Source organism: Coregonus clupeaformis, chromosome 15 (genome assembly GCF_020615455.1).
Source record: "Coregonus clupeaformis isolate EN_2021a chromosome 15, ASM2061545v1, whole genome shotgun sequence".
Taxonomy (NCBI): domain Eukaryota; kingdom Metazoa; phylum Chordata; class Actinopteri; order Salmoniformes; family Salmonidae; genus Coregonus; species Coregonus clupeaformis.
In genome coordinates this window covers 13,536,895-13,564,536 of record NC_059206.1, presented here as the reverse complement: position 1 = coordinate 13,564,536, position 27,642 = coordinate 13,536,895, and the positions used below count along the sequence as shown (strand labels likewise).

Below are 27,642 nucleotides of genomic sequence, written 5' to 3'. Positions count from 1 at the left end.
AGACTGTTTGAGACACTAGACACCAGACTGTTGAAACACTAGACACCAAACTGTTTGAGACACTAGACACCAGACTGTTTGAGACACTAGACACCAGACTGTTGTTTGAAACACTAGACACCAGACTGTTGTTTGAATGCTGATCACCATGAGGGCCTAGTCATTGATGTAGAATTGAATGCAGACATGGGCAGGAAATGATCACGCAACAACAATTAAATCATTGCGAGTCAGTGTACCTGAGTTGATTTGAACAGCTGAGATGTTGAAGTGATGTATTCCGTTTTAGATGGACACTTTCAGATAGTATAACACCATACATAGAACTTGCATTGAGCAACAGCATGTTTTAAACCAAGGCTTTTCTGTTAGTTGTACGTTGGAATGACTCTGAATTGAACCATTTCGTAAGGCTGTTCAATTCAATTCCTTTTCAAGGGCTTGCAAAAGCAGATAGAAAACCTTCACCTCTGAATCGGTATTAGACACTCGTTCCTCTCCCTTCATCGGGACACACTGAGAACGTACCATACTGCAGGAAATAGCCTATATTGAGCCATCTGAGAGGGTTAGCATAGCATTAGCATTTCCCCATCATAAAGTGTCCCATTCTGCCTGCCAAGTGGCCACCACAATACAGGCATAAGCACTTGGTGCTGGCAGGTGTTCCATTATGTCCTCATAGGCACTTCACATTGCCGTAATGAGCCTCGCTCTCTGATTACACACACACACACACACACACACACACACACACACACACACACACACACACACACACACACATGCACACACACACTCACAAACACACACACACATGCACACACACACTCACAAACACACACAAGCACACACACTCACAAACACACACACACACACACACACACACTCACAAACACTCACAAACACACACACACATGCACACACTCACAAACACACACACACACACTCACAAACACACACATGCACACACACACACTCACAAACACACACACATGCACACACACACTCACAAACACACACACACAGACACTCACAAACACACACACACAAGCACACACACTCACAAACACACACACACACACACACACACACTCACAAACACTCACAAACACACACACACATGCACACACTCACAAACACACACACACACACTCACAAACACACACACATGCACACACACACTCACAAACACACACACACATGCACACACACACTCACAAACACACACAAGCACACACACTCACAAACACACACACACACACACACACACACTCACAAACACTCACAAACACACACACACATGCACACACTCACAAACACACACACACACACTCACAAACACACACACATGCACACACACACTCACAAACACACACACATGCACACACACACTCACAAACACACACACACACAGACACTCACAAACACACACACACACACACACACTCACAAACACACACACATGCACACACACACTCACAAACACACACACACAGACACTCACAAACACACACACACACACACACACACACACACTCACAAACACACACACACATGCACACACACACTCACAAACACACACAGACACTCACAAACACACACACACACACACACACACACAATCAAACCAAACCAAAAACCATGGCAATACTGCAGCTGTTCCTGCTGCCTGCTCCCTTCAGTGTCTACTGCTCTCCTCCTGTTCCCAGGGCTAAATGCAGTACGGTAATTAACTGCCTCTTTCAATTGGGGACACGCAGGAAAATGGCTAGTTGGTCATCATCTGACCGCTGGTAATATGGTTTGTGAGGACGGTAAGAAGGGTGGAGATATCTCCATTAGGTTCGTGGGCCATTTTCATAAAGCGTCTCAGAGTAGGAGTGTTGATCTAGGATCAGTGTTTGGCTTTTAAGATCACAATGAATAAGATCATATGGACAGGGGGGACGACATGGCCCTAGACTAGCACTCGTACTCTGAGATGCTGGTTGTTTGAGAACAGTAACAGTGATGAACTCAAATCTAAGTCAAGAGTGAAACTTTTCCCAAGTGAGTCAGGTAAAAAAAGCAACAACAAAAAAAACAGAGGGAGTGATTTTCCAGGATGCACTTTACAGAGCGAAAAAAAAAAGGCTTCCATTACTTCTATTACGTAACGAGAATGTCCCCGTCAAGTCGCTTTGATAGATACTGTATGGTCTAGGTCAGTTCATGTTTCAGCAGTACAGCGAATCAGCGATTATTAAAGGACATGGTATCCACCTTCGATGCCTTTTGCCCCAATTTTTTTTAAACGTATTATCCTCTTTTACTGACTTAGTCTGCCAGTAAGCTGTAGAATATTGCCACTAGCAATGAAAATGTGCTTCCACGAGATTAAGGTCAACAATGTAGTATTCCAATAGTGTACCATTCATACTCATAGATAATATGAAACATTCATTTTCATATCAAGACATAAAAATGTACACAAATAGGGGTTAATAAAAGGACAAGTGCTGTGTTAAATGCATAATGTCCTTTATTCTTGTGACTCAATATATACAATTAAATATAAACATGTAGGCACACATGATGTCTATACAGGCATTTGATTAAAACAGTGTAAGTATGAAATTCAATAATTCTGGCTTTGAAATCGACTGAAAATAGGCTTGAATTCTTGTAGCGTTGGTCTTTGAAGCACTTTCCTAACCCACGGAACACTTCACTGATGATGTTTTACTGTACTCTGACGATCCACTTAATTTACTTAAGGAAGGGATTAGAACTGTCATCCTCTAGTTACTTTGGATGAGCCTATTTGCATAAACGTATCTAGCTCGATTTAACAATATTATTGACTTGTCCAATATCTTACAGTTTCTCTACTCACTTGCTCTGTATACAAAGATAGCCAGTGCAACAATACAAGCTAACTATGAAGCCAGAATGCACTGCTTATAGTAACGACACCTGCCATACTGAAAATATATACAAACATGCCATTCCTTTCATTTCAATTGTCTGCAAAGGTTTTAACAATAAATATGATGTAAAATACAATGTTACATATTGAGTATGGTTCTCCAAAATAAAGTGGATGAAACAGACGTATGTTCAATGTGTACAGCTTGTTTACATGAAACAGGTCTGCTGAAATGGATAAAGTCAGCTAGAAACATTTGTTTTCAGTGTGAGGGATATTTTAATATTTTTTTAAAACTCTCGTTCTGTCTTTATCGTAACACACTGATCAATACCACAACTACCACTATATAGGGTTATATGTTTGCTCTGACTGCCATTTTGTGACAGTACCTTATTTTGAAAAAGGTAAAACAATTTGTCGACACAGAGATGTTTACACTTCATGCTTTCTAGGAGCAATGAAATTGAGATTAGTTGAAAAAGTGAATCTATGCTTATTTCCTATGTTAAATTGACTTCCTCCAATTTATGGTAAAATATCATTCCTATTATAGAAATGTAATTTTAAAAAACTTTAACTATATTGACACAAGACATACACATTTGCATATAATGGATGATGATGGTAATAAATCTGGTGGTGACAAGGAAATAAATTAATGGCAACCCAATACCTCCAAAGGAAGTAACCTCACAAATCACACAGTTTATCTATGTAATATTGCTATGAAGCTCCTATCTCCCCCTGCCATTTCCCCTGATAGAAGTCTATCGAAAATATCTCAAAAGATAACTAACAATGTATATCAACTCGACTGCAACGCAATCTACAACTATGATCTATGATCAAAACCAGTCTCAATTCTAAGGAATAGTCTTTGTTACACAATCTAAAAAGGTTTATAGTGCCTTTTTCCATTGTAGTTAATTGTAGTTCTCCTTGTCAAATAGGCAATAACACCATAAATAATAGTAAAACAAAATATTTCTAAATGTATCATCAGCTCACGTCATGCCACCATCATTGGTACAGATCTGACAATAAATCCATGTTTGTATAATTTATCTTGGGGATATTGGGGATACATTGGCTGTAACTTTTCAGCAGCGGTTCGAACAGTTTAAATAGAAAATATAACCTTCACAAAAAAAGACTAAACTATAAAAATATAAATAAAAAACAACAGAGTACAACATTTGTATTTTGTGTTTAAGTACCTTCCAGACAGCTTGCCCACTTTAACTCAAGTGCCACGTCCGCTCCTAAGAATATTGCTCCTGTATAGCAATAACATTTTTAAATAAAATAAAAACATATTGGGAGCAAAATATGAGTTGGTTTGCATTCTAAAACATCAATTTCCAGGTCACCATTTTGCTCCTTGTCAATGTCTTTTCAGCCCGTCAATGTTTTGCAGACTTAAAAATCTAGTGGTTTCTAAAATGTCAGCTATGGGATCCATGCATCTCCCGGACTGCCTCTGTTTAGCTCGGCTCTGTCCGTCTCTGGGGTTTAGGTGGAGGTTAGGGGTCTCTGGGGGTTAGGGGAAGGTTGCCAAGCACTGGTGCTGATTAGTGTTGAGACCTTGAACGGGTGCAATTCTGCAGTAGGTTAAATTAAAGAATCACCTTGGTTGCAAACTTGGAATTAGTATGATTTCATTCAAAGCGTCTCTTTGTGTATGTGGCTTAAAATGAGAAATCTTCTTCACGGGGTCTCTTCCGCTCTGTTTGATTGGCTGTTGGATGTGACAATGAGTCAGGCTGAATACATCTTAGTGGAGTAGGCATACCCTTGTTTCTCTCTTTCCGTTGGGTGTAAACTTCCAGGTATTTTAGCTTGTCTGGAAGAGTGTGTCTTACGTTGCACAGTCTGCCCCATGGCAAGAGTCCGAACCCCCTCCAAACCTTGTTTCTCCCTCGCTCCTTGCCCTTCGTCCTTTTGAGATTTTTCCGGGCCTCTTCCACCTCCTCCTTCTCCTTATGTCCACCTCACATGACCACACACTTGCCCTTGAGCTTCTCTGCACGTTTCTGCTGCTTTGATTTGCCATCGATCTGGAGGCTGACAGTCCTGCGCTTCTCCAGGTTGAGCAGCTCCTGGAAGAGCTCCTTGACGTTGTGGTTGGTCTTGGCCGACGTCTCCATGAAGGCGCACTTCCACTTCTTGGACGTGGCCTCCCCGTCCGAGGTCTCCACCTCGCGCGCCGATGTCTCGTCACACTTGTTGCCCACCAGCATGATGGGACACGTCTCCAGTTCACCCTTGATCTGACAAACCTGCTCGTAGATGGGCTTGAGCTCCTCCAGGGACTGGCGGCTGGTGACGGAGTAGACCAGGATGAAGGCGTGGCCCTTGGAGATGGACAGACGCTGCATGGCGGGGAACTGGTGGCTGCCCGTGGTGTCTGTGATCTGTAGTGTGCAGATGCTCTTGTCGCAGCTAATCACCTGTCTGTACGTGTCCTCCACGGTGGGGATGTAGCTGTCGCGGAAGGTCCCCTTGACGAAGCGGAGAACCAGGGAGCTCTTCCCCACACCTCCGGCGCCGAACACCACCACGCGATAGTCGTTGCTCTGCTCCGGCATGATGATTGTTTATCTGGGGATCTGTATGGGAGCAGGAGACAACAATAGGCAACCTCTTGTTTACAAAAACAAAACTCTCTTGATTGATGAAAAAATATTTGCATTTCTTACAGTGCTTGGTATTAGTCGTACACCATTAATTCCTCCTTTTAGAAATGAAAAAGTGATTTAGTATGATGCGCCTGAATGGGAATTAGTTTAACAATGCACCAGAGATAGGCTGGCAAGACAGCAAACTGAAAAGGCACACCATCTAAGCAGCAAAATAGGGCCAGTTTGTTGCAGCATTTTTATTTTTATTTTTATTTTTTTTACATCATGATAGGGTCTCTTGGACATTTTTGTAAACCTTACTCCAAGTCCTCATTACGCTCTTAGAAAAAAAGGTGCTATCTATGGCTGTCCCCATAGGAGAACCCTTTGAAGAAAAACTTCCAGGTAAAACCCTTTTGTGTTCCATGTAACCCTGTCCAAAAGGGTTCCACTTGGAAGCAAAAATTGTTCTCCTATTTTTTTCTAAGAGTGAACAGACTACTTCACAAATTCAATTCAGGAAGGATAATCAAGATGGTCCTGTGAGAAAATATGGAGACAGGCATGTGCCGAACCACAACCATTATTCCTTCCAAGTGTGTGCAAAGCAGGTGTTTGATTTTTGAGCCCATCAATTCCACCCATACCCATAACGGTTTTAGATTCCCAGCTAAAACTACCCAGTGTCATATGCTAACTCAGCATTCTCATTGGATCAAAGAGAGGGAAGTCAATGACTATGCAAGACCACCACAGGAAGGAAAAACTGAAAACATTACTGTCATTATAGTCTCAAAAGCCTTAGGCTTTAATTTATTTCACTACATAAACGTGTTTGTGGCGTCAATGAGCATAATGTCAGCTAATTCCATTCTTTATAGCCTACAAAATTAGAAGGTCAGGAAGAGTCCATGTCAGTGACTGGTTGACATAGCATCTACATCTTGAATCATACCAGTGCTTAAGGTGAGTGTTATGGTGTTCCTTTTTATATCGGAATAAATAACTAGATACTACTTTTGAGCTGATTATTTTAATCTGCATGGCTTTTAACGAGAACTGTTTGGTTCAGAGTAGGCTTCTTTAAATTCCATCCTTTTCGCGTTCATTTGAGAAGGCAAGGAGCCGCTGACGTGCCAAAGATGCAGTCTGGATGCAGGCAATTAGATGCGGTCAAAAACTACCGCATAGTGGGAACAATGGACTATACACCGCCCACCATCCTTATCCCCTCTTTTGTACCAATGTTATTTTATCGAAAATAATTAGATTAAGACAGGAAAAACAGTAGATAGCTAATAGACACGCGGATGTCAATGCGTGCGTGCATAAAGATTACATAATAATTTGGCACAGAATACTCACGTATCAACACAAACGATGAAAATATGAAACTTTAGACTGTTGATCTCATGTTGTATCGAAGGGATTGAAATATCAGACAGTGCATGTCGTTCCGTCCGCATTGAGGTCTGCCTCTAAAAATCCATCTGTGTGTGGACTCGGGTATTTAATGCGCAGCTTGCAGGAGAGGAGATTTGCGTCTCTCTGTAGGTTTTGCTCCTCGTGACGTAGGGTGGAACCTCGCTGCTTTTGCTGCTTCCCCTGCTGCAACACACAAACACCTCCAAGAAACCCCGCTGCGTGGGCAGCCTTGCGACTCATGAATCCATATCACCACCTATTCCATACAGAACACATGTTTTTAAACATATTTATTACTGAACAGTTGATCATCAACAAGTTGGCTATTCAACTCAGCCTAGGTTGGTCTATAGGTGTCTGGACAGTAGAACATTATTACAGTTTATTGTAAAATTAATTATTAAAATTATACATTTTATCATTGAATCTTCTGACTAAATATGGCAAACTAGGCTTTTGCTGCTTGCAGGTAGATGATATGCTATGGAAATGTACTGGTGCATAATTACTATATAACTTTAATACGCTCAATTATACATGACTGTTCTTAATTTCTATGAAGAAGCCACTTCTTATAGAGAACAGGTGGTACACAACATTATAAGCCAACTGCTTGTATTGCTACAGGCACATAATAAGCTACATAATCGGTTAGTAATTTGTGTTGCAGCCTTGCTCTGTATCAGCGTAGATTGTGACATAAGCATAACCCCTGAAAAAACTTTTTAAAATAACTTTTGGGGAACTAAGTCAGGGTCTCAACTTGCTATTGAGAGTAAGAATAGTAAAATACACCAGGTGCAATTTCGACATGTGGTTGTGCATCAGCAATTGTTCTCTTGTTATGTCAGTCACTCAATTAGCTGACGATTAGCCATGTCAATTTTTAGGTTGGTAGTTAGTCTCGCCAGCTATCTAAACTTGTAGTAATCATAGCCGAATACTGACCGCCCTGACCTCAAGGGGGCGCCCCTTGATTTTGTTAGTCATTCTCACTCAGCTATCATATTAACATGGCAAAAGTCATGGCAAAATGTGTTGAATTGTAGGAATTTAGTTTTAAAGGCCCCCACCAGAGGTCCGGCCCCTATTTTGACATATTTCCTGTCCTATAGCGGAATTTCTCGTTTAAGTTCCACCTCCGAAGAATGACGCAAGCTGCTAATACCTATTCACGAAATGTGGGTGGGAACGTTGTGGTGATTTCCACTTCGGAGTGGAGAAATAGCAACAAGTAGAGCGCTGACAGCTGTCAGTGTAGCTAGCTAGCATGCTAACCTTACCAATTTACAATTTATAAAATTATCTTATTTGTTTATTTCTATACAGACTAGCAAAAAAATAATTGAAACTTGACAATGATAATTTGCTGGTAAAAAATAAATAAAAATAAAAAACGTACGTTTGCACCCTGTATTTTAATTTGCTCCATGGCTCAGGCGGTTACATGCAGATTACGGCGAAAAGTTGTTTGGCTCAGCTCAGTCGCGACTCGCGAAGAGGAAGAACTTTGTAGGTGTTTCTGAATAACAAACAATGCCATGCTGGTGGGTGGTAACATTCAAATAAAACCCAGCCCTAAAAAGAAACGTAGACTGAACAGTATTAAGACGTCATATCACAGGGGAAACGCACGGCATTGGCACGGAAAAAAAGTTACCACTTTGGATTTCCCACTTCAACCCCAAATAATATTATTATATCATACTTTGACTAAAACAGTGACTTATTGACTAGAAATCGTTTTGCAACATCATGGGTAAGCTATTGGCGTCTTCTTACAGCTGTAAAAAAGTGAATTTCCGCTTTAGTGGGTGTTTAAAACGGCAAAAACCCCTCTCCACCCCATGGCAAAATGGGTAGAATTGCAGGAAATTAACTTTGTGTGTTTTATATCCGCTGTCAAGAGAGGGGCCACTGAAATGTTTTGCCACGAGATGGGGGGCCCCCCCAACCAAATCTCGCTTAGGGCCCCCAAAAGGCTAGGGCCGGCCCTGATTGTTTACACTGTAGTGCTGGAGAGTGGTTGCCAGGTGCATGCATATAAATGAGAGGAAGTGAAATAACAGTGTCATAGGCTTGCATCCCAAATGGCACCCTATTCCCTATTTAGTGCACTACTTTTGACCAGAGCCCTATGGGAATAGGGTGCCATTGGGACACAACCATAAAATGCCAACAGGTTGAAAAATACTGTTTTGACTCTTGTACACGCTTAGAAAAAAGGGTTCCAAAAGGGTTCTTCGGCTGTCCCCATAGGAGAACCATTTTTGCTTCCAGATAGAACCCTTTTTGGTTGAAGGTAGAACTCTTTTGGGTTCCATGTAGATCCCTCTGTGTAAAGGGTTCTACCTGGAACCAAAACTGATTCTTCAAAGGGTTCTCCTATGAGGACAGCTGAAGAACCCTTTTAGGTTCTAGATAGCGCCTTTTTTAAACACCTTGACTCACCTGTTTTATTCAATACTTCATCCACAACTTCTACATTTTCTAATCAGGGGATGTAAGCTTGTTGTGTTGTCAGGGGGTTATGAGAGTATGCATCACCATGGTTTGGATATTTAAACTGCCATCAAGTATGGTTTCAATTCCCTATTTGTAGATTGATACATGCTAAGAGATTCCTTTTGCATCTGCAATTTCAAAGAATATTATGACACTAAAAACAGAATTCAGACAAGGTCTTTCTAAGTGCTCTCTTTTCAGAATTGGCAAATATGTGGCTAGAAAATGAAAAAGTGGAATTACATTTTACTCATTTAGCAGACGCTCTTATCCAGAGCGACTTACATGAGCAATTAGGGTTAAGTACCTTGCTCAAGGGTACATCGACAGATTTTACACCTAGGGGATTAGAAACAGCAACCTTTCGGTTACTGGCACAACGCTCTTAACCACTAAGCTACCTGCCGCCCTAGTTATAATGCATGCGCTTGTACTGTAATATATGGAACGTGCTTAACATATAAAGTTGTTGTTATATCATTATGCATTGTTGCAATAGAAGTTCATTTGTTTGAGTATTGTCCATAGTAATATGGCAAAGCAGAGCAAATAAAACCCAAGTGAAACACTTATCCATAGGCTATTACCTTTGTCAGCTGTAGCTCATCCAATCAAAACCAAAAAAACTGTAAGCCCTTGAAACCTATTTTAATTATTGTAGAATGCATGGAAGGTTTGTTAAAGATTGGAAACAATATTGTTAACACCGATAAAGTCCCGCAGTGCAACATATTGTTAGACGCTACAGATCTATTGATAGTTTTACAAAGACAAACCAAATTATACACTGAAGGTGCGCCAATTCTCTGGTCGTGTTCATTAGGCACCAAACAGAAGAAAACAGACTAAAACAGGGAGGGACTACCAGAAGTTTAGAAAATAAGAAATGCTACATTTTGTTTTCTGTTTCAAAATGTTTGAAGGCGTTTTACGTTTTGTACCCTAATGAATACAACCCAGTTCTCATCTGGAACAATGAATTGTCCTCTGCTGCTTTGCTGGCATTGGAGCCTGTATTGGGTTGTGTTAGCCTGTCCCCTGTTGGTTATAAGAGTTAAAGGAGGAAGAAACACACATACAGTGTTGAGATTGGGGCTTAGGTAGATGTTGCTCTTAAAGTTACATAACAAATTATTTGCTTCTGGGGGATGCTCCTGAGTCAAAAAGGGTCCCCTAATACCCTTTGCATACATTTAATCCAGAAATTACAGTATTTGACAGAGAGGGTCACACCTCCCCACGCCCATGAGTAAAAGCTTATTGCAAAGGTTTGTTAGCCTAAAATAAAGGATTGTGTGGTTAAATTAGGAAATATATGCAGTAAGATTGTATCAGATTTTATATAAACCATACAGTTCAAATTTAAGCCAAAATCTGAGGTAAAACAGTTAGCAACTAAACTTCCATAGTGTACATTTATCCACTGATACGTGGTCAGATTGTTTTCTTCCTCCTGCTGGTGAAGATTAGGTTTGAAAGCACAGTAATCTGATCCTAGATCTGTGGCTAAGTGCAATTTATACCTAGCCTCAGATACAGTAGCAATAAGAGGCGTAAACGTGCTTTGTGCACGTGTCGGGTGACATCACTTTGGAAGCAAAAAAATACTTGCTAAGTGCTCTCCTAAAATAGCTTTCAATAGCTTGTGGATGTGATAGTGTATGAGAGGACACTGCCAATGCAATCTCAGTCAACCTGAAACAAAGATTTCCACTATGCCCTGAAAACGTTTTGAGAACGTTCTGTGGTAAATCTCACCATGCTAGGCTGAAATGTCAAAAGGTTGTGTAATATTTCGACATGTTCCTGTGCTCTCGTTTTAGGTCTTTCTGTTTAAGTTTACCTCTCTCCAACATTTCACCACATAAAAGTAATGCATTTAGAAATGTAGCTGAAATGTTTGTATTTTCTTACAGGTAAATCATGTTCAACATGTTACTGATAGTGCTGGACAAATGAAGACCAACAACCAGGTATAAGACAAAATGGAGTATGATATCCAAATGCTCTCTATGAATTGTCTTGAGAACCAATATATTACAGTATGAAAAAGAATGCGAAATGTGAAAGCGGGACTCAGCTCTGTGATTCAGACCATAAACAGATGCTCTTGTCTCCACATCACTGGTCTGAAACACTGAACTGTGACACGTCACACCCTAACCCATCCTAAGATTAGATTGATATACAGTATATTATTGTATCGTCCCCACAATAGTATATGCATCGGTTGAAGCTCAATGTTAAATTCAAATCTCCCAATAATCATATCTAAGCCAATATGACACCAATGTCTATTAAAATTCGCAATTTTTTAAAACATTTTTTAAGTAACACAATAAAATAACAACAATGAGGCTATATACAGGGGGTACCGGTACTGAGTCAATGTGCAGGGGTACAGGTTAGTCGAGGTAATATGTACATCTAGGTAGGGGTAAAGTGACTATGCATAGATAATAAACAGCGAGTAGCAGCAGTGTAAAAACAGAGGGGCATGGGGGGGGGGGGTCAATGCAAATAGTCCGGGTGGCCATTTTATTAATTGTTCAGCAGTCTTATGGCTTGGGGGTAGAAGCTGTTAAGGAGCCTTTTGGACCTAGACTTGGCGCTCCGGTACCGCTTGCCGTCCGGTAGCAGAGAGAACAGTCTATGACTTGGGTGACTGGAGTCTTTGACAATTTTTTGGGCCTTCCTCTGACACCGCCTGGTATAGAGGTCCTGGATGGCAGGAAGCTTGGCCCCAGTGATGTACTGGGCCGTACGCACTACCCTCTGTAGTGCCTTGCGGTCGGAGGCCGAGCAGTTGCCATACCAGGCGGTGATGCAACCAGTCAGGATGCTCTCGATGGTGCAGCTGTAGAACCTTTTGAGGATCTGGGAACCCATGCCAAAACATTTCAGTCTCCTAAGGGGGACAAGGCGTTGTCGTGCCCTCTTCACAACTTTCTTGGTGTGTTTGGACCATGATAGTTTGTTGGTGATGTGGACACCAAGGAACTTGAAACTCTCAACCCGCTTCACTACAGCCCCGTCAATGTTAATGGGGGCCTGTTCGGCCCTCCTTTTCCTGTAGTCCACGACCATCTCCTCTTGCTCACGTTGAGGGAGAGGTTGTTCTTGGTCCAAGCAGATCTCTTCTTCTTATTGGTGTCCTTTAGTAGAGGTTTCCTTGCAGCAATTCGACCATGAAGGCCTGATTCATACAGTCCCCTCAGAACAGTTGATGTTGAGATGTGTCTGTGACTTGAACTCTGTGAAGCCTTTATTTGGGCTGCAATTTCTGAGGCTGGTAACTCTAATGAACTTATCGTCTGCAGCAGCGGTAACTCTGGGTCTTCCATTCCTGTGGCGGTCCTCATGAGAGCCAGTTTCATCATAGTGCTTGACAGTTTTTTGCGACTGCACTTGAAGAAACTTTCAAAGTTCTTTAAATGTTCCGTATTGATTGACCTTCATGTCTTAAAGTAATGATGGACTGTCGTTTCTCTTTGCTTATTTGAGCTGTCTTTTACCAAATAGGGCTATCTTCTGTATACCCTACCTACCTTGTCACAACACAACTGATTGGCTCAAACGCATTAAGAAGGAAATAAATTCCACAAATGAACTTTTAAGAAGGCACACCTGTTAATTGAAATGCATTCCAGGTGACTACCTCATGAAGCTGGTTGAGAGAATGCCAAGAGTGTGCAAAGCTGTCATCAAGACAAAGGGTGGCTTTTTGAAGAATCTCAAATATAAAACACTTTTTTGGTTACTACATAATTCCATATGTGTTATTTCATAGTTTTGATGACTTCACTAATATTCTACAATGTAGAAAATAGTAAAAAATTAAATAAAAACCCTTGAATGAGTAGATGTGTCCAAACTTTTGACCGGTAGTGTATATCATGAGGCTGTATGTATTTCTAGATATATTTTTGTAAATGTGTATTATTGTAGCGTCACCATCTTTATTGCAAAACGTTAAAAAAATTACACACATAACTTTAAGCTACATATTCATTTGACAGAGGTGATAAAGTACCCATTGATAAAACAGGACCATGTTTTGCGAAACAAGTGTTTACATTTTAGTCATTTAGCAGACGCTCTTATCCAGAGCGACTTACAGTTAGTGAGCACACACATTTTTCATACTGGCCCCCTGTGGGAAACGAACCCACAACCCTGGCGTTGCAAGCGCCAAGCTCTACCAACTGAGCTACAGGGGGGCCTTAACACAGGTAAGCTAACAGTTACAGAAATCAGGAATGCAGACGGGCTCTATAAACCTCTATATATGAGTGACTTTATCCAACACACCACCACCTGGTGTTATGTTGGGCACCTACTAACAAAAAAAATTATATAAATTTATTTCTCAATTACATGTATTGCTAAATAAACAGGTTTAAGGAAATACAGGCAGTCGCCACATTACTACAAGACAAAACAGCTCTCTCAATCAAGCATGAATGTCTTGTAAGTATAAAAGCAAAGCTTGTTTTCATATAGCAATAAAAAAAGCTTTAAAATATAGGGGAATGGGACTAGTGTGGTGTGTGAAGAATCGAATACTTAAATGTGGTACAAATCACGTTATTACATTTTTACAGACGCTCTTATCCAGAGCGACATACAGGAGCAATTAGGGTTAAGAACCTTGCTCAAGGGCACATCGGCTGATTTTTCACCTAGTCGGCTCAGGGATTAGAACCAGCAACCTTTCGGTTACTGGCACAACGCTCTTAACCACTAAACTACCTGCCGTGTGGGAGAACCCCTTCTAAGAGTATGAATTAGGCTGTTTGAGAAGGTTTGAATCCTAAGCAACCTGCATACACATTGTTTGAAGTACAATACCAAATAGCTACTGTAGTAGGTCAAAGCTGTGTGCTGGAAAACCTTGGTAGAGCATGGGTGGAATAGGCATTGTGGTGTTCATGTGAATTTTCTTTCTTTTTCGGCTTCAGACCAATGCCTACTTCTCACTTAAAATGTAATTTTTTGTTTTTAATAGTATTGTGTACTGGTTCAGTTTTCACTTGTTTTTACTTTGCAACAAATACTTCAACACTACATACTGTCTGTGTCTAAAATGGCACCCTATTCCCTATATAGTACACTACTTTTGACCAGAGCCCTACGGGCCCATTGTTACATCCTGTTCCTGTTAGATATCAAAATGTCTTAGGGAGCAGATATTTACTCGTAAGATTCCATAGTATCTCTGATTGGCATACATAACTGGTTACACACACACGCACACACACACACACACACACACACGAGCACAAGCGCATGCAAACACACAACAGTTGAAGCTATTTTGAAGCTAACGGGTAGTAGATTCCATAGTTTCTCCGTGTTAATGTGCAGTAGATTCCATAGTATCGCTGTTTTAATGTGCAATAGATTCCATAGTATCGCTGTTTTAATGTGCAGTAGATTCCATAGTATCGCTGTTTTAATGTGCAGTAGATTCCATCGTTTCTCCGTGTTAACGGGTAGTAGATTCCATAGTATCTCTGTGTTAACGGGTAGTAGATTCCATAGTATCTCTGTGTTAACAGGCAGTAGATTCCATAGTATCTCTGTGTTAACGGGTAGTAGATTCCATAGTATCTCTGTTTTAATGTGCAGTAGATTCCATAGTATCGCTGTTTTAATGTGCAGTAGATTCCATAGTATCTCTGTGTAAACGGGTAGTAGATTCCATAGTATCGCTGTTTTAATGTGCAGTAGATTTCATAGTATCTCTGTTTTAATGTGCAGTAGATTCCATAGTATCGCTGTTTTAATGTGCAATAGATTCCATAGTATCTCTGTGTTAACGGGTAGTAGATTCCATAGTATCGCTGTTTTAATGTGCAGTAGATTCCATAGTATCTCTGTTTTAATGTGCAGTAGATTCCATAGTATCTCTGTGTTAACAGGCAGTAGATTCCATAGTATCTCTGTTTTAATGTGCAGTAGATTCCATAGTATATCTGTGTTAACAGGCAGTAGATTCCATAGTATCTCTGTGTTAACGTGCAGTAGATTCCATAGTATCTCTGTGTTAATGTGCAGTAGATTCCATAGTATCTCTGTTTTAATGTGCAGTAGATTCCATAGTATCTCTGTGTTAACGGGTAGTAGATTCCATAGTATCTCTGTGTTAACGGGTAGTAGATTCCATAGTATCTCTGTTTTAATGTGCAGTAGATTCCATAGTATCTCTGTTTTAATGTGCAGTAGATTCCATAGTATCTCTGTTTTAATGTGCAGTAGATTCCATAGTATCGCTGTTTTAATGTGCAGTAGATTCCATAGTATCTCTGTGTTAACGTGCAGTAGATTCCATAGTATCGCTGTTTTAATGTGCAGTAGATTCCATAGTATCTCTGTGTTAACGGGTAGTAGATTCCATAGTATCTCTGTGTTAACGGGTAGTAGATTCCATAGTATCTCTGTTTTAATGTGCAGTAGATCCATAGTATCGCTGTTTTAATGTGCAGTAGATTCCATAGTATCTCTGTGTTAACGGGTAGTAGATTCCATAGTATCTCTGTTTTAATGTGCAGTAGATTCCATAGTATCTCTGTGTTAACGGGTAGTAGATTCCATAGTATCTCTGTTTTAATGTGCAGTAGATTCCATAGTATCTCTGTGTTAACGTGCAGTAGATTCCATAGTATCGCTGTTTTAATGTGCAGTAGATTCCATAGTATCTCTGTGTTAACGGGTAGTAGATTCCATAGTATCTCTGTTTTAATGTGCAGTAGATTCCATAGTATCGCTGTTTTAATGTGCAGTAGATTCCATAGTATCTCTGTGTTAACGGGTAGTAGATTCCATAGTATCTCTGTTTTAATGTGCAGTAGATTCCATAGTATCTCTGTGTTAACGTGCTGTAGATTCCATAGTATCTCTGTTTTAATGTGCAGTAGATTCCATAGTATATCTGTGTTAACATGCAATAGATTCCATAGTATCTCTGTGTTAACAGGCAGTAGATTCCATAGTAGGCTATTTCTGTGTTAACGTGCTGTTGCTGTCATAAGCGCTAGCAAACTGTTATGAATAACTAAGTGCAGTGCTTATATGAGTGTTGTGAATGAGTTACAATATGTATACTCAATATGTAAATTCCCCATATGTTTGATAAACAAGTGTTGACAGTTTTTTTACAAATTCATCTGCTGAACTTTGGTATTCAGTGGGCATTACATTAATTCCAAGCTAACTGTATATTTACAGCACCCCAGCTGTGACTTCCTGAGTTGTGCAGTCAATGTGGCCTGATTGGCATACATGACTGGTTACACACACCCACACACACACCCACACCCACACCCACACACACACACACACACACACACACACACACACACACACACACACACACACACACACACACACACACACACACACACTATTTTGTGACAACAACAGTAACAAAGTATTTTCGGTGGAACTACTAGAGAGGTCTACTATACTTTTGCAGCTGTCCGACTATCGGAAATTAAGTTACACATGTACACTACCGGTCAAAAGTTTTAGAACACCTACTCATTCAAGGGTTTTTCTTTATTTTTTTACTATTTTCTACATTGTAGAATAATAGAGAAGACATCAAGCATCAAGGCAAAGGGTGGCTATTTGAAGAATCTCAAATATAAAATATATTTCGATTTGTAAAAAAAAAAAAATTGGTTACTACAAGATTCCATATGTGATATTTCATAGTTTTGGTCTTCACTATTATTCTACAATGTAGAAAATAGTAAAAATATAGAAAAATCCTTGAATGAGTAGGTGTTCTAAAACTTTTGACCGGTATTTTTACGTCCAATTCCTTTTAATGAAATATCCACGATGATAATTGTTTTTGTTTTTTGTTAACAACAATCAAGTACCTTCCACATTCCACTGTCTAATACTGTGAATAAGTCTAGGACTACATAAGTATGGAGTATAAATTGCTGTACTTTAATGCATGGGCAGGGTATGACCAATAACAAGACTGTCTTGAATCTGATTCATTTGTAAAACGTATTTAACAACCTGTAAATGTGCCATGTCACCATTTATAGATTGTCACATCTTCAAGGTCTGGTGAACGATTCAGAAAGCCATTTCGTCATAGTAATGAAAAGAAAAAGAAGTGTTTTTATCTAAATTGAGAGCAAATGCATTTCATTTCACTTGGCCTCAGCACCCAATTCTTCACACTTTACTTTTCAATTGCTCACATCATTGTTCACGTTAAGTCACTACATTAAGCAAATTCACTCTGGTCAGTGTTTCAGATGAAAAAAAAAGGAAGTAAAGTCATTTAAACAGTCAAGGAAGTAGCAGCAAGCGACGTTTAAAAAATGAGGAAGCCTAAAAAGAAAAACACTCCCAATTCACAATATACTGTATACAATGTGCACCACTGCAGTGTGAGAGGATATTATGCAAATATGTATTAAAAGTAGTAAACTGACTTATTATTGCTATGTTATAGTTGATATCTATGTGTTGTGGTGTTTTGAAATGTGCAGGCCCTCAGAAGAAACGGTTCCTGGGTGTTGCAACATCTGAAGTGACCTGCTCACATCCTGCTCAGCCCGTTAGCAGTTGAACATGGTCGCCTCAGCGCAGGGTCACACATAGAAGCAGTGGAACAGTGGAGCAGTCGTTTCTTCCAAGGTAAAGAACCCCGTTCACCTCATAGGGTTAGGGTTAGGGTTAGGGTTAGGGTTAGGGTTAGGGTTAGGGTTAGGGTTAGGGTTAGGGTCAGGTAACAGGGAGGAGAGAGGCTAGATGGATCAGCAGACTGAGGCCTTGGAGTAGTCTGACGATGTACAGTAGCAGTCTTACCGAAGGTTTATTTTCTAAGTAAATATGTGTGTTTTTTTGGTCAGCGTTGTCTTGCTTTGTTGCTGCACTCCTTTCAACACATTTTGAGTGAAAACTTAAACACATTTCAAGCCAACCATTTCGATGAGCTCGGTAAACACTGACAAAGTCTTGTGTTAACATTTCTTGAGTAAATTAAATGGCAATCTTTTTTAAAGGAATTATAACAATAACAATGGATAAGAATCAAATTATTTGTAATATAGATTGTATGCTGGTGAAAAACATGTAATTTAATATTTATCACTTTTTCCAGCACTTACCTTGAAATCAGTCTATTGTCAAAGAAAGATAATTTTAGGTTTTGTTGAACTTATCACTGCCACCAAACGCTAATATTAGCATTTTCTAACCAAAAAAAAATTATGTTAGTCAATGTCTCCAAGTTGGCATGCTTTAAATGTCATGCCCAAATACTCCATAGACTGCTTTCAGTCAAGCTAAGGAAACAAACATGGACATTTATGTAATTTAGTTGAACTATCCCTTTAAGCTTTTAGGTCTTTCGACACAGATTCTTATGAACTGATGTGTCTATTCTACATGATCATTGAACGAATATTACCCTCATTGTGGTCCTCTGTAGCTCAGCTGGTAGAGCACGGCGCTTGTAACGCCAAGGTAGTGGGTTCGATCCCCGGGACCACCCATACACAAAAATGTATGCACGCACGACTGTAAGTCGCTTTGGATAAAAGCGTCTGCTAAATGGCATATTATCATTGAGGGTATTGATATATTTTTACATGGGCTGCCTCTCAATCCACCACATCCTCCTACGTCCGGCCTTCTACATCTGCAGTGGAAGGTGGCCGAGCTACAGCGGTGTTTGTCAGACTATGAAACATCCTGAAAATCGGTCTTCTCACGAAAACGTTCTGTAGCATCCGAACAGGTTTGGTCTACAAACTATTATGACCAGTCTATGGAAAGGGTGTTCTCTGTTTTGCTCTACGACCCCCACAAGTGCCACTGGACTCGTCTGAAGGTAACCCATATAAACGAATGGAAGTATGGAGGTGGTTTTGTGCCAATAAAAATAAGGGGTTAAATATGTGTGCAAAGAAATTTAAATATTTCCTGATCTTTCTTATATCTCCTAGATATAGGACAAACACTTCAAAACCTTATTCCTTCTGATACATTTTTTCAATGTCTTTTTTGCCATTTATGAATATGTTATTCAATGCGTTTCTATGGGCTATAGTAGTAAAGTCCAAATTCAATATTTTATCAAATCATTTTTAAAATTCAAAATCAAATAGCTAAATGATCCATGGTATGATCTTCTTAAAACAATTCCATATGTCAGCTTAGAACCCCCCCACCCCCCAGCCACTTAGACATTTAAAAATTAAATTGATATTTTCATATATTTCTTGATACATCACAGCTTCTAGATGCATCGTGTTGGTTCATGGGTTTTGTTTTTATGTTTTACTCATAAAAGACAATTGATAAGATCTTTGGTTTCACAGACTCAATGCTAGCATTAGTTGCATTAGAAAGATAAATCATTCCTACTTTGTGATGTACATTGGCAGATGATTGAACTTCCAAACACTTTAATTAGCCTCAAAACCTTTGACTGGTTTTGAACATGTGATGCCACTATCTAATCTTTCATCTCTTTATTTTCATTTTTCTTATTATGTGAGATCAAATTGACTTCTTGTTGAATTCAGGTTATAAAGGAGGCCTACAATGAAATAACAAATCCATCCTCTTCTAATTCATATTGGTTTCTAATTCATTTCTTGTGATAATACAGTAATAACAGATGGATTTTATTATGCAGTTCAAGATACTCTGAAATCCACTCAAATATCTTAGTTGATGCTCAACACATTTTGAGTCCACCAATTCACGGTTAAATATTATTTTTGTATTATTGAAATACGACAAAGGAAGTGCATAATTTAATGTCTTCGTTTCTCTCGACCCAAGTGGAGCGGATTCAGACGCAACACATTGTTTCTCTTTAGATACTACTTGTACATCTCACTTCTCTTTTAAATTCATTTTGGCTTTCTAAACAAAGTATTTAGCAGTTTTGACAGGTTGCTCCTAGATAAGGACATTTGTAACTTTTCACATATCATTTCTGTGTGTATAATTGTGACCGCGATAATAGATGCACAATAGTGAATAGGTTTTATACAGTGTCATGATATTGGACATGCACTAGAATATGCTTCTTAGTGGAGGTTTAACACTTTTAAGTCGGCAGTTACGGTCTATGCCTACTGGTTGATCCTGTATGCACCTTCACGGTGTGATTTCATGCCACTTTTACAGAAAGTGTTTCAATTATAGTAAGATAAAAGGTACAGTTTGAGTTGACTGATGATTCCGTCCCAATGTATATACAGTCAGGTCCATAATTCTGGCAGCCTTGATAAAGATGAGCAAAAAATACTTTTTACAATAAATAATACAAATACTGAGATATATTGTATGCTAGAAAAAACTGGAAATGATATTATTTATATTATACAATTGCAAATAGAAAGAGATTTTGTTTAACAAGTAAACAAAAAAATCGCAAAAAGACCACTGGTGTGCGTGGCCAAAGAGCTCTATTTCCATGTAATCTGACCATAGCACCGGTTTCAATCCAAGTGCCAATGCCGTTCAGCAAACTCCAGGCGGTGCTATGGTCAGATGACATGAAAATAGAGCTCTTTGGCCACGCGCACCAATGGTAGGTTTGGTGTTGAAAAACAGAAGCATCATTAACTAAGTACCAGGACATTTTTATCCAAAATTGACCAGAAAATCCACGTTTTGCAATGGCCATCTCAGTCTCCGGACTTGAACCCCATTGAAAACCTGTGGTCTGAATTGAAGAGGGCAGTCCATAAGCGCAGACAAAGGATATCAAGGATCTGGAAAGATTCTGTATGGAGGAATGGTCTAAGATCCCTCCTAATTTGTTCTCCAATCTCATAAAACATTTTAGAAAAAGACTCAGTGCCATTATCCTCCCAATAATTTGACCCCTATCTTTTCAAGATCTGTTTTATTACTTAAAATCTCTTTCTCTGAGCAATTGTGTTAGTATAAAATAATATCGTTTCCCAAATCCTTTGAGCAATATATCTCAGTATTTGTATTATTTATTTTATACAGTCTTTTTTGCTCATCTCTATCAAGGGTGTCTATAATTATGGACCTGACTGTATACGGTATCATACATTAAAGGTAAAAAGAGACTGGACATTGCAATCTATGCTTCCGTGTGGTCTCATAAGGTGTTAATACCATTAACATAGCCTAACACTGAAGAATGATCTCTATTCACTACTAATGTTTCCCTGGAGAAACAATGCTGGCTTACGGAGAGAACTTTGTTGGTATATTGAAGCTTACTGTTATTGTGTAAGACAGACAGCACTCACAAGTATGGTGATTATTATTTTATTTTTTTCATAACTGCAGTCACAAGGACTCATTGTGGCCACAAAGCAATTACTGTGAAGGCCAAATGACCATATTTGGCCACCTTTAGATTCTTCAGGTTTACTTGAAGTCATGACTTGTGCGTCCCAAATGGCGTCGTCTTCCCTATTTAGTGTACTACCCTTGACCAGGGCCTTCTATTCCTCCTGACTGCTATCCTTAATCCTTGAGAAGGCGTGATCCCGTCGTATGTTATTGATAGGTTGTTTCACATATCTGCACTCCTGCTTACATAATTGTCCCTTGTGGGATGAATGTATTTTAATTGAATTGAATTCATTTTAAGTATACTGTAGTGGAAATGTACAGCGTGGAAGCTGTGCTGGTACCCATAAAACGTTTCTTCATTTCAGTTACCTATTGATATATAAAAGGAACAACCAAAGATAAATAATTTAAATTGAATGATCAAAGGTAACAGATAAAAGCTAGACAGGAATTGAAGTTTTCCATTGATAATCAATAACCATGTAATTTCATGTGGTCCAACTTCCTGTTTCTACTAAGTACCATTTGGTACAAAGAAGTATAAAAATGTCTAAATATACAGTATTTAGAATACAAAACGGGTAGTTCCAGTTTCACTCTGTAACAATTGGTACTTTCTGGTTCTTACTTCACAGAATACAATACATTTCTCAGAGTTCCAAACTTTCTTATCATGAGATTATTGTGTAATGGCCATTTACCATTTCTAAGTAAATACAAGGAAAATAGCTGAAATAATTCAACTGTAAAATTGGCATCAAAATAATGTGCACCTTATTCTTTTTTGTCTTCTTGTGCTGCTTTGGGGGGCATGGTTACCATAGCAATGACCTTTCTGTATCAAACAGTTGCACTGCTTTCTATTGGACTCTTTTGTAGTACTGACTGCTTGTCCTATATGAACACAGAGCGCATATGTATTTATCCTCCTCATTCTTCTTTTTTAGCACCTGAAGTTTCAGGTTTAAAAGGCTAGTTTACACCTCTGCGTCCGTCTATCTGTCTGTGGTGGGCTGCTAGTTTGAGGCGACAACAGGACGTCTATCTGTCTTTGGTGGGCTGCTAGTTTGAGGCGACAACAGGACGTCTATCTGTCTTTGGTGGGCTGCTAGTTTGAGGCGACAACAGGACGTCTATCTGTCTTTGGTGGGCTGCTAGTTTGAGGCGACAACAGGACGTCTATCTGTCTTTGGTGGGCTGCTAGTTTGAGGCGACAACAGGACGTCTAACTTCCATTGTCTTTAGATCATGTTGTTTGTAGAAACCCAGCAATGTTTAGTCTAAAATGTATGCATTACCAATTACAACTGGGGTTTCTAAATTTGGTTAATGATTTGTAACCTCCATTTAATTAATTCAATGTGTCTATGGTTTAGTTGGTTTAGTTATGATTGAGACCGTTTGTCAGCATTTTTCTAGGTCACTTACAGTGCCTTCAGAAAGTATTCATACCCCTTGACTTGTTCCACATTTTGTTTTGTTACAGCCTGAATTGAAAATGGCTTAAAGATATTTTTTTCTCTCACCCATCTACACACAATAACCCATGATGACAAAGTGAAAACATGTTTTTAGACATATCTCATTTACATAAGTATTCACACCCCTGAGTCAATACTTCGTAGAAGGACCTTTGGCAGCGATTAGAGCTTCTCTAAGAGCTGTCCACACCTGGATTGTGCAACATTTGCCCATTTGTCAAATTGGTTGTTGATCATTGCTAGACAACCATTTTCAGGTCTTGCCACATTTTTTCAAGTAGATTGAAGTCAAAACTGTGACTCGGCCACTCCGGAACATTCACTGTCTTCTTGGCAAGCAACTCCAGTGTAGATTTGGCCTTCATCTCCCAGTGTCTGGCGGGAAAGCAGACTGAACCCGGTTTTCCTCTAGAATTTTTCCTGTGCTTAGCTCGATTCCATTTAAAAAAAAAATCCTGATAAACTACCCAGTCCTTGCCGATGACAAGCATACCCATAACATGATGTAGCCACCACTATGCTTGAAAATATGGAGTGGTACTCAGTAATGTGTTGTATTGGATTTGCCCCAAACATAACAATTTGTATTCAGGACAAAAAACGAATTGGTTTGCCACATTTTTTGCAGTATTACTTTAGATGCATTGTTGCAAACAGGATGCATGTTTTGGAATATTTTTGATCTGTACAGGCTTTTCACAATTAGGTTAGTATTGTGCAGTAACTACAATGTTGTTGATCCATCCTCAGTTTTCTCCTATCACAGCCATTAAACTCTGTAACTGTTTTAAAGTCACCATTGGCCTCATGGTGAAATCCCTGAGCGGTTTCCTTCCCCCTCCGGCAACTGAGGTAGGAAGGACGCCTGTATCTTTGTAGTGACTTTGTGGATTGATACACCATACAAAGTGTAATTAATAACTTCACCATGCTCAAAGGGATATTAAATATCTGCTTTTTATTTTTACCCATCTACCAATAGGTGCCCTTCTTTGCGAGGCATTGGAAAACCTCCCTGGTCTTTGTGGTTGAATCTGCGTTTGAAATGTACTGCTCAACTGAGGGACCTTACAGATAATTAATTGTATGTGTGGCGTACAGAGATGAGGTAGTCATTCAAACATCATGTTAAACACTATTATTGCACACAGAGTGAGTCCATGCAACTTATGCGACTTGTTAAGCACATTTTTATTCCTGAACATATTTTGGCTTAGGGGTTGAATACTTATTGACTAAAGACATTTCAAGTTTTCATTTTTTATTAATTTGTAAACATTTCAAATAACATAATTCCGCTTTGACATTATGGGGTGTTATGTGTAGGTCAGTGACAAACAATCTACATTTCATCCATTTTTAATTCAGGCTGTAACACAACAAATGTGGAAAAAGTCAAGGGGCTGTGAATACTTTCTGAAGGCACTGTACATTAAGCAAAATGTGTTATTGTGTCTGCAGTGAGTGACCACAATAAAAGGGAAGTTGGTAGAGGAAAGAATGGTTTATTGGATGGATTAGTGTCTTGGCTGACCACCGACTTACTGTAAAATAGGTCCAAAGAAACACCCACAGTACAGTAGCATTGAAAGTACACTTCACAGTTAGTGGGACATATAATGATTATACTTCTCCAAAACCTGGTTTCACTTATGCGGCTATAATGACTTAAAGGCGAATGAGAAGATGCATTCAGAAAACCAAACAACTTTATGAACCCAAACTGATTTTTGCACTGTGACCTTATTGAAGGGTTAGTGCAACCAAGGAGCTGCCATAGAGTTAATATGAATCATAAAAACAAATTGTTGACAATTAATTATGCATCTGATTCTGTACACAACATTGTCAGTATCAAGTTGACAATTCTGCTTAAGTTTGTTTAGGTTAAAGGAAGCTCAATTTTTTTTATTTAACTCACATTTTTTCCCCCAACCAATTTCCTAAGAGAAAATGTATTGGTATCGAAGGTTAAAGATATATTTCCCATGAACCTTTGGGGTTTTACCCTCTATTAAATATTTGATTAATTATATCGGATAACAGGCCTTCAGTGAAGAATCACACCGGGCATGGCTGACATCAGAGTCATTATCTGGCAGTCTTATCTTTGTCTGTCCTCAGGCCAGGGCTAATACCCGTCTGTCCTCAGGCCAGGGCTAATACCCGTCTGTCCTCAGGCCAGGGTTACTACCCGTCTGTCCTCAGGCCAGGGCTAATACCCGTCTGTCCTCAGGCCAGGGTTACTACCTGTCTGTCCTCAGGCCAGGGCTAATACCTGTCTGTCCTCAGGCCAGGGCTAATACCCGTCTGTCCTCAGGCCAGGGCTAATACCCGTCTGTCCTCAGGCCAGGGTTACTACCTGTCTGTCCTCAGGCCAGGGTTACTACCTGTCTGTCCTCAGGCCAGGGCTAATACCCGTCTGTCCTCAGGCCAGGGTTACTACCTGTCTGTCCTCAGACCAGGGTTACTACCCGTCTGTCCTCAGGCCAGGGCTACTACCCGTCTGTCCTCAGGCCAGGGCTAATACCTGTCTGTCCTCAGGCCAGGGCTAATACCTGTCTGTCCTCAGGCCAGGGCTAATACCTGTCTGTCCTCAGGCCAGGGTTACTACCTGTCTGTCCTCAGACCAGGGTTACTACCCGTCTGTCCTCAGGCCAGGGCTACTACCCGTCTGTCCTCAGGCCAGGGCTAATACCTGTCTGTCCTCAGGCCAGGGCTAATACCTGTCTGTCCTCAGGCCAGGGTTAATACCTGTCTGTCCTCAGGCCAGGGCTAATACCTGTCTGTCCTCAGGCCAGGGCTAATACCTCAGACGCTTTCCTCCGAAGAATTAGCATGACTCTTCAGTTTCATTCCGTCACCAATTGCTAAGTTACCATTAAAAATGTTGTCAGAGACAGGAATTCAATTTGCTTCCCAACAGTTCAATATGTCAGAAGGCTTTTCAAGTTTTCCTTGAAGATGAGAGGGAAACTGTTAAAGTTATAATATGTTATTACTTTAAAGGCACAAACTGTAAGATTACCTGCTGTTCAATGACCATAATCAATTGATAGCAATACAAATAACTTATCAATCAATCAACTGTCTAATCTTACCATTATCATAAATATGAACTGATCATGTTCATCTCATGCATTATCAGTCTTTGCATCCATAGGTGGAACACCTTCCCACTAACGAGATGGCAACCAGAACAGGTGAAACACCTTCCCACTAACGAGATGGTAACCAGTACAGGTGAAACATCTTCCCACAAACGAGATGGCAACCAGCACAGGTGTAACGCATACTGACTAACGAGGTGACACCAATCGGTGCGTCCTATGTGCTAATGAGCTATACGTGCTAAATTCCAACCTAAAAAAAATAAATGGAAAAACCGAAGCGTGTAACATAGCTCATAGATATTTATATCTAGAGTTGTCATATTTCCCCAGCCCCATCCATCCCTCAGTTTACTAAACAAAGTGACAGACATTAAAGGCACATCACATGATTGTTTTATACTACACTATATTTATACTATTTTGAGATAGCTTATTTGTAGGTGTGTTCATATCATATCATCCAATCGCTCTTCATCAGAATATCATATCATCCAATCGCTCTTCATCAGAATATCATATCATCCAATCGCTCTTCATCAGAATCAAAAGCTTAATTTTTTTCATGTGCATTCAGATTTGATTGCATAACAATTGTCAGGAGAGATTTTGATAAAGGCTGCGTCATCTTTAGTTTGGAAGGACATCAGCTCCTACAAGAGCAGCAAGTATATATGTTTTATTCAATAAGTAGTTGTTGTTATTGTCTCGCTAGGGCAGTTGAATTTAAGCGCTGTCTTTTAATAGTAGCCGACTTTTAATCATTGCTGTTTGATCTGTCTGATTGGTCAGTACTTGTGACTGTCGTTGTGGACAGTTTCAGGGCTATTTTTGTAACAGTTTTGCTAGTTTGTTGGCGTGTTGTATTGCAGGGGGTGTTTTCTTCACCTTTGCCATGCAATCAGCAATCAGCAATCAGTGCTGGGAGGTGGGTCTTTCACCTCTGCAAGGGAATTTGTGCTAGTACTTCAGTCTCCCCTGTTTTTTCAGCGGCAGCTGTAGGCGGTGGTATTGTCAAGCAGCGGTGTTGTCGCCAACACAAAGACATCCTGCCGAATTGTTTTGCTGAGTTGTTCTGCCGAGTTCTTCGAGGAAGGAAAGAGTGGAAGGCTCCACACCACTCTCTCACTTGAATAGCTTACCTAGTTATTTTCTGATGATCAAATTGTTCTTCTTTGTAGCTTTGTCAGCTGTGTTTCCCATTCCTGTCCACTCTTCTCCCTGTAGGTTTTACAGATGCTCCCCACCCCGTGGCTGCA

General features: G+C 39.8%; 2 protein-coding genes across 5 annotated transcripts in view; one reads left to right on the top strand and one right to left on the bottom strand.

The window, feature by feature from the left end:
• syk (spleen tyrosine kinase) overlaps nucleotides 1-27,642 on the top strand; it is a 118,567-nt gene that overhangs the window by 63,867 nt on the left and 27,058 nt on the right. For 2 of the 4 annotated variants that reach the window (XM_041897360.2, XM_041897357.2), the window contains exon 2: nucleotides 17,985-18,132. The gene's annotated coding sequence lies outside the window, so the exon portion shown is untranslated. Of the gene's footprint in view, nucleotides 1-6,125; nucleotides 6,502-11,381; nucleotides 11,439-17,984; nucleotides 18,133-27,642 lie in introns of those variants that run through there. The other 2 variants (XM_041897359.2, XM_041897358.2) reach the window with 2 other exon arrangements.
• Nucleotides 2,507-7,127, bottom strand: LOC121581945 (GTP-binding protein Di-Ras2). The gene is made up of 2 exons (XM_041897361.1): nucleotides 6,901-7,127; nucleotides 2,507-5,523 (listed from the first exon to the last, which is right to left on the bottom strand). The coding sequence occupies exon 2, from the start codon at nucleotides 5,500-5,502 to the stop codon at nucleotides 4,906-4,908; it is 597 nt and encodes a 198-aa protein (XP_041753295.1). The 5' UTR covers nucleotides 5,503-5,523; nucleotides 6,901-7,127; the 3' UTR covers nucleotides 2,507-4,905.

Excerpts from the sequence above, each read along its gene's own strand:
- LOC121581945 (XM_041897361.1), bottom strand. The coding sequence starts at position 5,502 with ATGCCGGAGCAGAGCAACGACTATCGCGTGGTGGTGTTCGGCGCCGGA.